This window comes from Galeopterus variegatus, unplaced genomic scaffold (assembly GCF_000696425.1).
Source record: "Galeopterus variegatus unplaced genomic scaffold, G_variegatus-3.0.2 Scaffold1349, whole genome shotgun sequence".
Taxonomy (NCBI): domain Eukaryota; kingdom Metazoa; phylum Chordata; class Mammalia; order Dermoptera; family Cynocephalidae; genus Galeopterus; species Galeopterus variegatus.
The window spans coordinates 388377-404923 of NW_007727460.1; the positions used below are offsets into that span (position 1 = coordinate 388377).

Sequence of the window (16547 nt, forward strand, 5' to 3'; positions counted from 1 at the left end):
AGTCAGAGAGATGTAGCAGGAGAAGTCAGAGTTCAAAGCACGAGAGTAACTCAACCCCTATGGTTAGAGGGCCCAGTGGAAAGTATGAGAAGGAATCCAGACAGCATCTAGAGCAAAAGTCAGCCCCCAGTGGACAGTCAGCAAGGGAATGGGGACCTCAGTCCTACAACTGCAAGAAACTGAATTAGGCCAACCACACAAATGAGTTTAAAAAAGAATTCATGGGCTGAGCCCGTGACGCACTTGGGAGAGTGCGGCGCTGGGAGCGCAGCAGTGCTCCCGCCGCGGGTTCGGATCCTATATAGGGATGACTGGTGCGCTCACAGTGCTCACTGGCTGAGTGCGGTGCGGCCGGTCTCAAAAAGGACAAAAAAATAAAAATAAAAAAGAATTCATTCCCAGATCCCCCAGAAAGGAACACAGCCCTGCTGACACCTTCGTTGTGGACTTGTGCAACTAACCATAGAGCTCAGTTTAGATGTTGTCCCCAGACTTCTGACCAACAGAACTGTAAGATGATAAATGGGTGTTGTTTGAAGCCACAAAATTGCCATTAACTTATTATGGCAGTAATAGAAAACAAATGCACTGATCCTCGAACATGCTAGGAATGTTCTGGCCTCAGGACCTTTGTACTAGCAGTTCTCTCTGCCTAAAATGTTCTCTCTACAGATATACACAAAGCTCACTCCCTCATCTCTTCCAACATCACCTTTGCAATGTGGTCTGTCCTTTCTGCCATATTTAAAATCACACCCCCATCCCCACCCCCAGCACTTAAGACTCCTTCTCCAGTGCTATTTTTTCTTTTTTGCATACATTCATTCTTTTTCCATTCTAACATACATAACTTACTTATTATGGTTATTCTCTGTAGTCTGTCTCCTCTGCCAGAACATAAGGTCCATAAGTGCATAGATCTTTGTCTGTTTTGATCACTGTTGTATCCCAGCATCTAGAATAATTCTTGGTATAGAGCAGTGGTTAATGGCATAATGTGTGGAGCTAGAGATCTAGGTTTAAATCTTTACTCCACCACTTACTATCTGTGTGACCTTGGTTAGCTTAGTTAGCCTCTCTGTGCCTCAGCTTCCTTATATGTAAAATATGCATCTATGTTGTAAAAGGTTATTGTAAGGACTAAATAAGTAGTACAGGTATTTGTAGAGTGTTTGTAGAATCCTTGCAACAGTTCTTTTATCCATATGACCTGACACCTGGTAGATGTTCAGTAACCTACCTTGAAAGAACGAAGGAAGGAAAGAAGGAAGGAAGGAAGGAAGGAAGGAAGGAAGGAAGGAAGGAAGGAAGGAAGGAAGGAAGGAAGGAAGGAAGGCTAGCTAACTGTACATTTGCAGGTGCATTCTCCTGCAAAAGGATAGGTTGGAGCGACCTAAAGCTTGAAAAGCATTTCAAGTCTTTAGGACCTTTTGCTTTCATCAGATGGCCAGAGATGAGCAAAAGAAGCAAACTCCCACATAATATAAAAGAGATTCCTGCCTCTCAAAGCCAGCAGAACTGAAGGTTCCCAGGACATCTGTTCACTCATAGGACACTGGTCAGTCGATCCCTCCATTACTCAGAGGTCCATCCTTCAGGTTGATGCAGGTTCCCAAGGATGATCTTGTGTGATCTGGTTATTTGTCAACAGGTGTGTTTTCCTCCCAAACAACAGAGGTGGTGCAACAAATGCCTTCCAGCATGGGGGGCAAGAGCAGAAAGGGAAATAGACATTCTCCATCTGGATGTCCACGGATGCCTTGTCTAGGCTGTGCATTTCACCCTTCACTCCCATTCAGGCCACACCGCCTTTGGGTCAGTGACCTCTCCTGTGTGAGCCTCAGTCTCTCCTCATCCTTAACATGGGCTAAGAACACTCACCTTGTAGGTCTGCTGTGAAATTTAAATGAGGTATGTATGTACCCAGCTACTTCACACTGGGCTGAGGCACTCTTTCATCAATTCACGGTAGCTGTTACGTTAATGATAGTATTTTTTGGCAATTAAACTTTTTATTTTGAGATCATTGCAGATTCACGTGTAGTTATAAGAAATAATAGAGAGATCTCATATATCATTTACTCAATTTTCTCCAATGATAACATCCTGTGAAACTATAGTACAGTATCACAGCCCAGATATTGAATTGATGCAGTCAAGATACAGAACAGATCTGTCCCCATGAAGATCCCTCATGTTACCCTCGTATAGCCACACCCACTCCCCTCTCTCTTTACCATCCTCCCCATCTTTAACCCCTGGCATTGCTAATCTATTCTCCATTTCTATAATTTTGTCATTTCAATGTTATATCAATGGAATCATATGGTATGTAACCTTCTCGGATTGACTTCTCTTCACTGAAAATAATTCCCTTTGATTCATGCAACTTGTTTGTACCAGCAGTTCATTCCTTTTTATTGCTGAGTAGTATTCTCTGATATGGATGTACCACAGTTTGTTTAACCATTCACCCACTGAAGGACATCTAAGTTGTTTCCCATGTTTGGCTAATGTGGATAAAGCTATTGTAAACATTTGTGGATAAGTTTTATGTGAATATATGTTTTCATTTCTCTGGGATAGAAGCCCAGGAGCACAATTTGGTAAAAGTATGTTTAGTTTTTAAAGGAAATGGAGAAACTGTTCTCAAGAGTGGCTGTACCATTTTACACCAGCAATGTATGAGTGACTGATTTTCTCTGCATCCTAGCCACTGTTTGGTGTTGTCACTATTTTTTATTTTAGCCAATCTGATAGGAGTGTAGTGATATCTTACTGTGGCTGTAATTTGCATTTCCCTAATGGCTAATAATATTAAACACTTTTCATGTGCTTATTTGCCGTCTGCATATACTTTTCAGCCTTGATTACTGTAGCTATATAATGTCTTGAAATCAGGTAGAGTGATTACTCTTACTTTATTCTTCTTCAAAATAATTTTTAGCTATTCTTAGTTCCTTTGTCTTTTCATACAACTTTTAGAATAATCTTGTCTTTATCTATTGCTATGAATTGAATGTGTCCCCGAAAGGTTCATGTGCTGGAAACTCAATCCTCACTTTTACAGTATTAAGAGGGTGGGAAATCCTATTATGGTAATTGAAAGGTGGAACCTTGAAGAGGTGATCAGATTGTGAGAACTGTGCCCCCATGAATGGATTAAGCCATTCATGGAGTAATAAGTTCATGGTTCAATGGGTAGCAATGGGCGTGATTCTGATGGCTTTAAGAGGAAAACAAGTGAGGAGGTTATCTCTCTTGCTTATCCCACTCTCTCAATATTAAATCTTGGTCACCATGGGACTCTGTAGAGTTCCCATTAAGAAGGCCCTCACCAGATGTATACCCTGGACTTTGGACTTTCCAGCTTCTGAAATGGTTAGAAATAAATTTCATTTCTCTATAAATTATCCAGTTTCAGGTATTCTGTTATAAGCAACAGAAACAGACTAAATTTATCTACAAAAAGAGTCTTGCTGGGATTTTTATAGAAATTGTGTTAAACCTGTATATCAGTTTTGAGGAGAAGTGGCCTCTTAACTATGTTGATTATTCCAGTCCATGAACATGGTATGTATATTAGTTTCCTAGAGTTGTTGTAACAAAGTACTACAAACTGAATGGCCTAAAACAACAGAAATTTATTCTCTCACTGTTCTGGATGCCAAAAGTCCAAAATCAAGGTATTGGTAAGGCCATGTTTCTGCTCCCCCTGAGACTCTATGTTGATCCTTTCTTGCCTCTTCCTAGCTTTCTGGTGGTGCCCAGAAATCCTTGGCATTGCTTGGCTTGCAGCTGAATCACTCCAGTCTCTGCTTTTGTTGTCACTTTGTGTTCTCCTTGTGTGTCTCTGTTTTTCTTCTCTTCTTATAAGGATGATCATACTGGATTAAGTGATCATCCAATCCAGTGAATTTGATGATGCCTGCAAAGACTCTGTTTCCAAATAAAGTCACATTCACAGGTCCTGAACATCAGGACTTCAGCATATCTTTGTGCTGAACATATGTCTTCAGTATGTCTTTCCATTACTTTAGATCTTTGTTTCCTTTCACCAGCATTTTGCAATTTTCAGCATACAAATCCTGTACATGTGCTATTAGATTTACACCTAAGTATTTCCATTTTGTTGAGCAACCATAAATTGTATATTTTAATTTAGGTTTCCATATGTTAACTGCTAGTATATAGAAATACAACTGATTTTTGTATATTGATCTTGTATCCTGTAACCTTGCTGAACTCACTTATTATTTTTATGAGGGGCTTTGGATTTTGGGTTTTTTTGTATATTATTTGAGATTTTCTATACAAACAATGATGTCAGCGCAAATAAGAACAGTTTTATACCTCCCTTTCCATTCTGTATGTCTTTTCTTTCCTTTTCTTTTCTTGCCTCACTGCACTGGCTAAAACTTCCAGCACTACGTTGAATAAGAATGAGGAGAGTGAACATTTTAATTTGTTCTCAGTCTTAGGGGAAAGCATTCAGTCTTACATTATTAAGTATAATGTTAGCTGTGTGTATGTATGTATGTATATATATATATATATATAATGTATTTAAGATGCTCTTTATTAAGCTGAGGAATTTACCTTCTGTTCCTGTTTTTCTGATTGTTAGGGGAAAGCATTCAGTCTTACATTATTAAGTATAATGTTAGCTGTGTGTATGTATGTATATATATATATACAATGTATTTAAGATGCTCTTTATTAAGCTGAGGAATTTACCTTCTGTTCCTGTTTTTCTGATTGTTTTTTTTTTTTATCATGAATGGTTATTGACTTTTGTCAAATGATTTTTCTGTATCAATTGATAAGATCAGATGATTTTTCTTTTTTAGCTTGTTCACATGGTAGATTACATTAATTGATTTCCAAATATCAGACCAACCTTTCATCCCTGGAATAAAATTCACTTTTATATATTGCTGAATTCTATTTTCTAAATATTTTGTTAAGGCTTTTTGCATATATATTCATGAGGGATATTAGTCTATGGGGGGGGTTGTACTTTGGTTTTGGTATCAGGGTAATATTGGCTATATATAGTGAATTGGGATGTGTACTCTATTGTCTGGAAGCAATTGTGTACAATTGATGTTAATTCTTCTTTAGACATTTGGTAGTATTCTCCAGTGAAACCATTTGGAGAATTATTTTGGGGGTGTGTGATAACTTAAAAATTATTAATTCAATTTCCTTAATGATTATAGGGCTATTCAAATTGTCTATTTCATATTGGGTAATTCTTGGCAGTTTGTGCTTTTCAAAGAATTCGTCCATTTCATCTAAGCTGTGAAATATATGTGTGTAGAGTTGTTTACAATATTCTCTTATTATCCTTTTGATGACTGTAGGGTCTGTAGTGATGTCCCCTTTCATTTCTGATGGTAATTTGTGTTTTTCTGTCGGTCGTGCTAGAGGTTTGTCAATTTCATTTTTTCTTTCTCTGTTTTATTTTTCTTGCCTTCCTGTGAGTTAAACATTTTTTAGAGTTTCATTTTGACTTTATAGTATTTTTGAGTATAGCTTTTTAAATGGTTGCTCAAGGTATTATATATACAAGGGGTCTTCAGAAAGTTCATGAAAAAATTCATATTATCTTTTAATTCCATTTTTCGATGAACCAGTTGAAGTACCCTTGTATATAACTTATTACAGTCTATTGGTGTCAACATTTTACCAGTTTGAGTGAAGTGTAGAAATCTTACCTTCCTTGATGTCCTTTTACCCTCCCCCTTTATAATTGTCTTAAATATTTCCTCTATATAAATTTAGAACCACGTCAGTGTTATAATTTTTGCTTCAACTGTCAAACATAATTTAGAAGGAGAAGGTTAATGTATTATTATATTTACCCATACTTTTACTCTCTCCATCGTTTCCTTCCTTCCTGGTGTTACAAGATTCCTTCCTTTATTATTTCCTTTCTGTTTAAAAAATCACCCTTTAATCATTCTCTAAGGGTAGGTTTGCTTGTGACTAATACTCTTAGTTTTTCTTCATCTGACAATGTCTTGATTTCCCTGTCCTTTTTGAAGAATATTCTCACTATTTATAGAATCCTGAGTTGAAAACTCTTATTTCAGCCTTGAAATTGTTGAGCCAATTTCTTCTGGCCTCCATGGCTTCTGCTGAGAAATATGCTGTCATTTAAATGGTTTCCCTCTAAGACTATACTTTCAGGGATCATTTCTATAGTTCGTTAAATGGTTTCCCTCACAGATAAAGTGTTGTTTCTCTTTCAGTACTTTCAAGATTTTTTTCTTTGTCTTTAGTGTTCAGTAGTTTGACATAATGTGTCTTAGCATGGATTTCTTTGGGTTTATGTTATTTGGGTTTTGTTCAGATTCTTGAGTCTGTAAGTTTATGTTTTTTGCACATGTTAGGAAGTTTTCGACCACAATTTCATCATGAACTTTTCCAGCCCTGCCCTCTTTCCCCTCTCTCCTGTCTTAGGACTCTAATGACACCAATGTTAGAACTTTTATTACAGTCCCAGGGGTCCCTGAGGCTTTGCTCATTTTTTTCAGTCCATTTTTCTCTGTTATCCAGACTGTGTGATTTCTATTGTTCTATCTTCAAGTTCACATATTCTTTCCTTGGATCCCTCCATTCTGTCCTTGTGCCCATCTATTGAGGTTTTTTTTTTTTTTTTTTTTTTTCAATATCAGTTATCACATTTTCTAATTGTATGTTTTAAAATTTCCATATGGTTCTTCTTTACATCTTCTAATTCTTTGCTGAGACTATTCTTCATGGGGACTTCCTATTTTTTTTTTTTCATTTGTTTCAAGAACGTTCATCATTGGTTATTGAAAATTTTTGTGATGAAAGCTTTAAAATCGTTGTCAAATAATTCTAACATCTCAGTCATCTCAGAGTTGGGTTCTATTGATTGTCTTTTTCTGGATCAGTTTAAGATCACCCTGGTTCTCGGTATGACAAGTAATTTTCAATTGAAGCCTGGAACTTGGGTGTTATGAAACTCTGGATCTTATTTAAACTTTCTGTTTTAACTGGTTTCCTGTGACATTGCTCTAGTAGGCGAAGGGGAGGTCCTGCCTTGTTACTGCCAGGTAAGGTAGAAGTCCAGGTTCTCCACTTGGCCTCTGCTGTCACCTGAAGAGTGGAAGGGTTCCTAATCACTGCTGGTGGGAGTTAGAAATACAGCTCCTCCGAAGGTCCCCCCTGATACCACCCTCGCTGAGAGGAACAGGAATGCCGCATACTACTCCCCTGTGGCCGTCGCTGACCTGCTGATGATGGTAGTGGTAAATGTCCCGACTCTCCACTAGGCCTCCTCTGACCCTACCTCAGCAGGGATGGGAAGTGTGCGGTCATTATTGCTGGGTGAGGGTGATGGTCATTATCATCAGCAGGATCAGCAACTGGAGGTTGTTCTATCAGAGAAAAAACTAAACTCTACCAGATCATGCAGATAAGGGCTGATGGCATAATTCCTCTTTCTGAGCACAGACAATAGCTGGAAACATCCTACAAAAACCACCTAGTCTAACTTCTTCATTCTGTAGTTGGGGACAGAGACTCAGAGTCAGGGGAGTGACTTACTGGAGTCACACAGAGAGTTAGTGACCCAGATCCCAAGCCCCAGCCCAGAAGCAGAAACACAATGTTGTGCCAAGTAATACAAAACTCACGTCTGACTCTGGAAGTCAAACAGAAGCATGTTCATCTCCCAGGTCCTCATTTCACTTAGCTGAACACTGATTTGGACATGGCAGTGATGGTAACTGCTCTCCCATGATCATTTCCTAAGGAAATTATCCTCACCCTCCAACCTTACAGCCTTCACTAAATGGACGGTCCTAAATAAGCAGACATAATTGTCTTGTGACCTCCATGGCCCACTCCACTCCCAACACAGGACCATAGGTCAGATCATAATGGCAGCTTATCTGTGGCCTGTGATGTGGAATGAAATGATGAGCTGGGCCAATAGGAAGAACAGCAGAAAGCATTAGGAGCAAAGGCTGAGAAGAGATGAGGGTCAAAGAGTAGAGAGGAGCCACAACAGTCCAGAAAACAAATAAGCAGAGGTTAGGATGAGTAGAAACTATATGGAGGCAGAAACAATGACGTTGAGAAAAGACAAGAGTAAAGGACGAGGAAGCCGGTCAACAGTAACAGACCAGAGCAGACCTGCAAACAGTAGCTGAGTCATGGCCACGATGGAGGACCAGAACAATGATCCGTGGTCTTGCTTCATGTCCAAGGAGCTGGCCTGAGCTCAAGACATCTTCCATGCCTGGTTTTAGGAGCCTCAGCTCCTACGTGGTGATTTCTCTTTCTCTTATTGTTCCATGTCCATTCTTACAATAGATAATTCATTTTGTTGAGCTAGCCTAGGAAGGTCTCTGTCCTTACAACCAACTGACAGCAGCAAGCCAGCGTGCAGCCAGTTCAAACAGCTTGACTGCAGCAGGCAAATCTTCAGCCTCTGCCACCACTGCAGGTGGTGTTTCTGATGCCTTGATGTTGAAGAACAGGGGTTTTAGACTGGTCCCTGAAGGAGCTGGCAGATGCTGCTGCTGCTGCTGCTGCTGCTGCTTCTCTTCCACCTCCTCCATCTCCTCCATCTTCCATCTCCTCCACCCGCCTTCCTCCTCCTGCATCTTATCCTCTTCCTTCTCTTCCTCCTTTTCTTCCTCTTCTTCCTCCTTCCTTATTCTTCCTCCTCCTTTTCCTCCTCCTTTCCTGTCTTCTTCATCATCAAGCTACTTCCATGCCCTGAGTATCCAGGACCAAATCCTTTATACCTATCACACATCTAACCCTCTCCACAGTCCCAATAAGTACCTCCTATTATACTGCCTATTTTGCAGAGGGAAAAACTAAGGCAGGCAGATCTTGAAATGATGTTCTTAAAGTCACACAGCAAGTTGAGGAGCTGAGTTGCAAGCCCCAGCCTTCTCACTTCAAAACCTACACTCTAACCACTGTGTTAGGTGAAAAAACGTGGCCTTTGTGAACCTGGATTGACTAGCTAGACAGGAGAGGAGACAAAGAGCAAGGAGAAGGAAATCTTCAGACCAAATTGGCCCAGAAATCTATTGCACTAACCACATCATTGCCTGACAAAAAGAATCTGTGTGAAGCCAGTGAGAAGAGAGAGAGGGGAAAAAATAACCCAGGCCTATGATAGATCTCATCCACCTTCGTGTCAAAGCTGCTTTCTAAATAGAGGTTAATGTATTTCCCTTATCAAATTCTCTCGCTGGCAGACAAGCAGAACAATGTCACAGTCACTGATCCAGTTGACCCATGTTCCTGTCCCATGTGACACCAAGAGGATCATTGTGTCTGTAAAGCCAGAGATAAAGGTCTAGAGGCACTTCTGAGTTCCTCACCCCTCATGATGTCACGAAGGAAAGAATGGGTTATAAGGGATACACAGTTACTTTCCAGGAGCTGTATTTGAGCCCCCTCAACCTTGCCAGCAGTGGGGATCCCTTCTCCTTCAGACCTGTGTGAAATGTTATTTCCTTTTGCAAATAACAAAGGAAACATGGACCCAACATGACATTTGATTGGAGGCTCCAGGATTTAAGCTGATAGTTAGGATTTTCTGGACATTTACTATGTGCCATACACAGAACTAAGTGCATGTAAATGTTGATTGTTTAATTTCATCCCCACAACAACTCTCTGAGGTTGTTATTGACCACCATGGGCATTTAAAAACATGACTACAAATCTTTGGACTCTTCTCATCAAAAGTCAGGGTCTATGTCTCCTCGCCTTGAATCTGTGCAGGCTTGTGACACTTCCCTTAGTAAGGTGACACTGCCCTGTTTGCTAGCTCAGTTGTTCTTTGAGTCATGAGTTGCCGTGTAAGAAGCCCAACTACCCTGAAGCAGCCATATTGTAAGGAAGCCCAAGCCACACGTAAGGGGTCTACCTCATCTCTGCTGAGCCCAGACTTTGACTTATTCCAGCCCAGGTACCAGACATGTGAGTGAAGAAGCCTCTAGATCAGGGGTCAGCAAACTTTTTCCGTAAAAGACCTGACAGTAAATGCTTTCGGTTTTGCAGGCCACATGGTCTCGGTCATGACTACTCAACTCTGCCACTACAGTGCAAAACCAGCCACAGACGATATGCACAAAAACAGGTGGTGGGCTGGATTTGTCCTGTGGGCCACAGTTTGCCAATCCCTGTTCTAGATGATTCTGGCCCCCAGATGTGAGTTTTCCCAGTTGAGTCCCTGAATAATGGGAGCAGAGAGAGACCATCCCCTCTGTGCTCTGTCCCAATTCCTGACCCACAGACTCTGTGAGCATATTAAAAGAATGGTTTTTTTACACCACTAACTTTGGGGTAGTTTGTTGTACAGCAGTAAGAAACTGGAGCACCCCCATCTTACATGTAGGAAAATTGAGGCTCAGAGAGATTAAGTTACTTGCCCAAAGTCTCATAGCTAGTACATGGAGGAAGACAACACTGGCTGCCAGGTTTTCCTGACACCAGAAGCCAAGCGCTCTCATCTGCTAGGATGATGCCATAAGGAGCCAGATAGTGACTGGCTCTGAGATCTAGTAGTAAAAACTGTGGGTGATAGCACGAGAGGAAAATAACATATGGGCTTTGGTGGGGAGGCATGGAAGGAGAGATCAGAGACGGAGGGAGGAACAAAATTATGCATAGCCTTGTGGGCTGCAGCAAAGAGTCTGATTTGTTTTCTAAATGCACTAGAAAGCCATTGGACAGTTTTTAAAGAAGAGAGTGAAATTAATTAGAATCACTCTGGCTGCTATGTGAAGAATGTGTTGGGGAGTGAGCATCCTCTCTCTAGCCTTATGCAGAGAAGCAAGACTGTGCCTTGCCAATGGGAGGTTGATGGTCATCACAATGCACATCTGGGATCTCCCCTGTCCTTGTGTTGATACATCTTTTATCCACCTTCAACACAATGTGATCTTCTTGTGAAGCTTGGGAAGTCACCTGTTGGCATGTGCAATCTTTGCCTCCTACTGTGGGGCTGGGAGAAGTATCCCTAGGATAGCTTTGATGCAGCCCCATCAACAGTCCAAAGAAAGAATGTGGAAATCATGCTAATAATTTCCAGACCACAATGGAAGGAAAGGTGCACAGAGGAACCCACTGCTGACCACCGACCTGGAGACGAGCCAGAAGTCAACCAAACTGGTTGTTTGCTGCTCAGAGCTCAGGGCCCCAAAGATATTTGTCCACCTAGTCTCCATCAGAAGCTCAGAAATAGACCCCATCCCATTCCTTGGTGGTTTGATTCAACAGATGTGTCAGAAAGCCCAGAATCATCTGCAAAACTGATCCCAGCAGATGGTGAAACATCTCACAGAGCAAAGCAGGCGTGGTCTGGATCAGGAAGGAAACTCTCTTTCTGCCCCTCTTCTGATCCCTGTTGCACCCTCAACACACCCATTCATTCTCATTCCCAAGTGCCCTCTCTCTAAATCAGAGAGACTTCTGGCACACGCACCTCACCATTGATTGCTGGATGGTCCCAAGCTCTACTCAACACAATCAGCACAGAACCAGGAGAGCCCAGGTGGGCTGGGAGGGGAGGGCCATACTCCCAGATCAGTCCCTTCCTCCCCCACCTCTCACCTGGTGGTACCAGCCCCACATGTCTGGACCCAGCAGAAGCCCAGCCTCACCTTGTTGATTTTGTTGGTTTTGGGGAGAGTCTGACTGATGTGCAGGTCTGAATACCGGGGTGGTTTCCGTAGAGGGTTGTTGATGTCACATGGGACTGACTCTGTCCGGACCAACCTTGCTGGATCCGTAGGGGTAAAAACAGCAATTTGGGAGTTTAAGTATCACTTTGGCTTCGATGACATCAGGAGTGCATAGATCAGACCCCACCTTGACCGCCCACCCCCCTGAGAGTGGAAGAGAATTCTTCCATTAAAAGTGACAGTTCTTGTGTCACTATGTTCTTTGTGGTTTCTAAAATTTTTGTATTGTCAATATATGACTTTGGGTAATTAAAAATTATAATAATAAAACAAGTTATCAGGGTTTTTTTCAATATCATAATGTTGTATTGTGGCATTCATTTCAGAATTGAAACTCATTGTAAACACAAGAGGTTCCTGGTTTCTCAGAGCCAGTAATCAGTGGACAAGCTCACAATATCCATCTGACTGTGCCCTTCTAAACTTTATGGTAGGATCATTTTTCGTTACTTTTAGGATTTCTCAGGCCTGAGCAGCCTGTTGCACATCAAAACACATCATTTGTTCTAAACAAAGCCCTTGGATACCTGAAAGAAAGGCTCAGCTCTTCCAGACATCCCCCTTGGTATCATGCCTAAAGCCACACAGGAAGCTGGGCATACAGTTGATGCTAAATAAATGCTTCTTGATCCAATTTGCATCATCCAAGCCCCTCTCCCTTTTGTTATTTCTATTACTCCCGGGGAACAAGAAAAGGGACAAAAGTAGGAAGCTCAAATTCAAATTTGATGCTTGATGTTGTTACCTGTTAGTTGCTTTTTATTGCAGGGGTGAGAAAAGGGTGTTGGCTGAGAAGTTAAAGCTTTAAGCTGACCAGGGATTTAATTTATCTGCTTAGCCTGAGCTGCCATCACCATGGAAACTGACTATATTTTCAACCTCCTACCAAGGAAGGGAAAAAGCAAGAAGCTGTAGACTTCTGGAAAGTTCAGGTTGCTTTGCACATATAGGCACCTGCCACCTTTGAGTTAAGGGGACACGGACTTGAAGGTGGTGGGAGGGAGCCCTTCTTCAAATGCCAACCTCCAAGAGCAGGTCACCTTCCACAGGCTGGGTCTCATCTCCACGTGGGAGTCGGGTTCCAGCAAGACCCCTTATGGAGAGGAATTTGGTGGAGGCGATCTTCCCAGTGAAGCTGACCCAAGGCAGTGGGTCAAGAGCAATGAGAATTCAGGTTTTAAAATAGCCTCATTGAGTGTATACAGTTCCTCAAGGAACAGATGCTTCTTAATTATGGATGTGGGGTAGGAAGGGGCAAGGGAAGAGAGCTGAAGGCTTTTCCTTCACTTGCAATTCTCTCTCTTTGTGGAGATAAACAATGCAAAGATCACTGAACACCAGCTACCCACTGGCTTTGAGACACATCACAGTAGTTTCAACAGCAATCTGCCACCTTCTTAAGTGTCCCGTGGGTTTATTCTAAAATAGAGCAGATCCCCCTGAGCATGCACTGACCAGGACCAGGGGAGATGGGAGGGGTGTAGAGGGAGGATGAGAAAGGAGGGCTTAGTATTGGATTAGCGAGTTGCTGTGCCCTAAAGTTGTTCCCTGGTGGCTCTAAAGCACCATCCAACCCATAGATGGAGGGGAGCAGGGGTGGCAGGGAGATGGCCAGAAGGAACTTAAAATATTTTAATAAGTTGCTCACATTTGAAAATAATATATGGCACATAAAACTCTATTTGAACTTTTGTTTGAAACATCAGAAATGCTATTAACACAGGTCTGCATTGTTGCTGGAGCAGCTACCATCTCTAGAAGCTGCCCAGGCGTTCCAGTTTGCCATGGCCCCATCTGGTCAGCTCTTCACATTTAGGACACTTGTTTTGCCCTAGTAGGCATCTGAATTGACATGAGACTCCCACTCTAGAGCAGTGCTTCTGAACTTTAAAGTGCACAGGAATTCCCTGCAGATCCTGTTAAAAATGCAGATTCTGATTCAGTAGATCTGGAATGGGGTCAGAAATTGTGCATTTCAAACAAGTTCCCAGGTGATCTTCATACTGCTGGTCCATGAACCACGCTTTGAATGGCAAGGTCTGGACCGGATGTCTGGCAGGATTTTCTGCAATGATAAAAATGCTCTATATCTGCACTATTCAATGTGGTAGCTATATGTGGCTCCTGAGCCCTTGAAATGTGGCTGGTGTGATTAGTTAAATTTGTATTTTTATTTAATTTTAATTAATCTGAATTTAAATAGTCAGATGTGGCTAGTAGCTACTGCACGGGACAGCACAGGCCTAAAGAGTCCTCCAGGGATGAGTGGCAACGTGAAGGATGTAGTCCTGGGGTAACTACCCCACAGCATGAAAACAAGGGGAACTCTTCTGAAAGCTGGACTACAAGGCTTCCCAAGGAGGTGTCTCCTATTGAGTCCTTGGCAGGCAGGGAAAAGCCTTTCCTTCTAGTCTTTCCTTCCAGCTAGATTGGTCTTGCTTTTCCACAGTGGAAGGCTGGCAGAGGCCCTCCCAAAGGCAGCTGCTACCTCCCTTCCAGGACACATTAGCCCAGACACTCCCAGGGCTCTAGGGGATGAAACACAGTTGGCCCAAATCAACAGGCAAGTCAGACCCCTTCCCATTTGATTGAGTCTGGAGTGCACATAATGGAAAAACACTAATCCAGTGGGAAGGAAGAACAATGGGATTGGGGGAAAGAGGACACTGCAAATTAGGAGAGGAGATGAGAATGAGAGAACAGGGTTAGGGAGGGGGGTATAAACCTGGGGACTAAAGTATCAGAAGGACTAATACAGAGGCAAGGAACAGGGAGAACAGGGATGGGGGATGGATAAAGGACACAGGTGTGAGGATGAAGGGTGTCAGAAAGAAAGAAATGAAATAGGCAAGTATCAAGGGATCGGGAGGTGTCCAGAGTCAGCCTGGGTGGAACAGCTATCTTGGATGGGTTGCAGGAGCCCCCACCCACACTGACCCCTAGGGCAGCAAGTGTTAAATACTTACCACCTCGGTGGATGATCAGGAGATGACAGGGTGGAGCTTCTTTGGTGCATTTGTTGTGGCACTTTAACCTGGGAGAGAGAAAGACAGAGAAAGATGGATGGAAGGATGGGTGGGTGGACAGGTGGAGGAGTGGGTGGGTGGATGGATGGGTGGATGGATGGATGGATTGATGGATGAATAGCGGATTAGATGAATAAGAGGGTAGGTAGATAGATGGACAGATGAATGAGTGGTTGGAGGAATAGATGGATGGTGGATAGATGGGTGGAAGAATGGGTGGGTGGGTGGATGGATGGATGGATGAGTAGATGGAGGGTGGATAGGTGGGTAGATGAATAGAGGAGTAGATGGATGAGTGGGTGGATGGACGAATGGGATGCCCCCACTGGACATCCACTGTTCTGGAAAGCTCTGGGTGCTGTGGATCCCAAGATGTGCAATGAGTTGGGGCAGCTACTGCACAGGCATATCCGAGACATTAACTCTGGAGGGAGGCTGCTGCCATTCCACTCTCTCAGGTCAGTCCTGGGTGATCCAAGAGTGGGTGGCAACTGCTTCTCCAACAGTGCCCACATGGACGTCACGCTTTGGAAAGTATTTTCCCCTATCAGTCCATATTTGTCATCATCATCCTTACAATTCTAATCATCATCTACCATTTACTTAAAGACTCATTTGCCAGCCATCGTTACTAATCATTTTACATATACTATGTCATTCGATTTTTATAGCAAGCTTACGAAATGGGTATCATTGTCATTCCCATTTTACAGATGGAAAAACTAAGACCAACTGACTTGCCCTGGCAAGAAAATGCAGGTCAGTGGTCCCAAAGGTAGCCTCTCACTTTTCTTAAAGGCTCAAGATGTAGAAGACTCCAACAGGGGCTTCCAACTGGGATGAGATTAGTAATGGGTATTAAGTTTTAGACGTATTAAGTTGAAGAGTTTAGAGTCAAATGTCTTCCTTTGAGATAAGCCTAAAATTTCACCTTGCTCTTCCCATGACAGTTGTCTAACTTCACAGAGACAAGAACCCCAATTTACTGCAATCTGGCCTTGTCTTTTTCTTTTAAAACTATGTCAATAAGATTGATATTCACTGTGGAAGGTGCCGTAAGTGCTCCATCCACATCACATTGGATTCCCTTACATTTTTGCGCACACCAGCCTAACTCCCAACAGCCATCATCTCTGCCAGAGGGCTTGCCTTGGGGTGCTTAGAGGTTCAGTATTAAAACAGAAGCGCACGAACACTATACAGAGAAGTGGGAACTTTAGATTTGCCCTCCATCCCCTTCCCGTCTAGGGATTTGATAGTTCTCTTTAACAGACTGGGTTCAAAACTCAGGGACAGACTTGACATTGATTCCCCCTCATTGGTCTAGCTCAGTGGTTCTCAAAATGGGGTTCCCAGGCCAGCAGCATCAGCACCACCTGGGAGCTTTTCTGGGCCCTACATCAGCTCTGTAGGATCAGCACCTCTGAGGCCAGGATGCAGCGGGCAGCAGCAGCCTGTGTTTAACAAGCCTTGCAGGTGAGTCTGATGCATGCTCAAGTGTGAGAACCACTGGTCTAGCTGGTTGTTTTGGAAAGTCTGTGCACACTTCCCCAATTTTTCTTAGGGTCCCAAATTCCTCTCTGATATGGAAAAGTTAGACCTAGGGCCACCAAGAGTGTGCAGAAGAAGCCAGGAGGGACAGGGGCAGCGTGGCACAGTGCTGAGTCACACCGTGAGAATGTTAGCCCCTCTCCAACTTTCTTTCAATTGGCTTGCATCACAGAGAAGTCCTTGCTAACCCCAGACCCAGATTTGGACAGGCAACAGTATC

General features: G+C 42.7%; 1 protein-coding gene across 1 annotated transcript in view; it reads right to left on the reverse strand.

Moving 5' to 3' along the window:
* KSR2 (kinase suppressor of ras 2) overlaps positions 1 to 14784 on the reverse strand; it is a gene marked incomplete at its 5' end in the record, with an annotated part of 91584 nt that extends 76800 nt beyond the window's left edge. Inside the window, 2 exons of the mRNA XM_008576438.1 lie at positions 11670 to 11794; positions 14717 to 14784. Of these exons, the coding sequence (XP_008574660.1) occupies positions 11670 to 11794; positions 14717 to 14784 (193 nt within the window). The remainder of the gene's footprint in view (positions 1 to 11669; positions 11795 to 14716) is intronic.
* Between the last annotated feature and the right edge of the window lie 1763 nt (positions 14785 to 16547).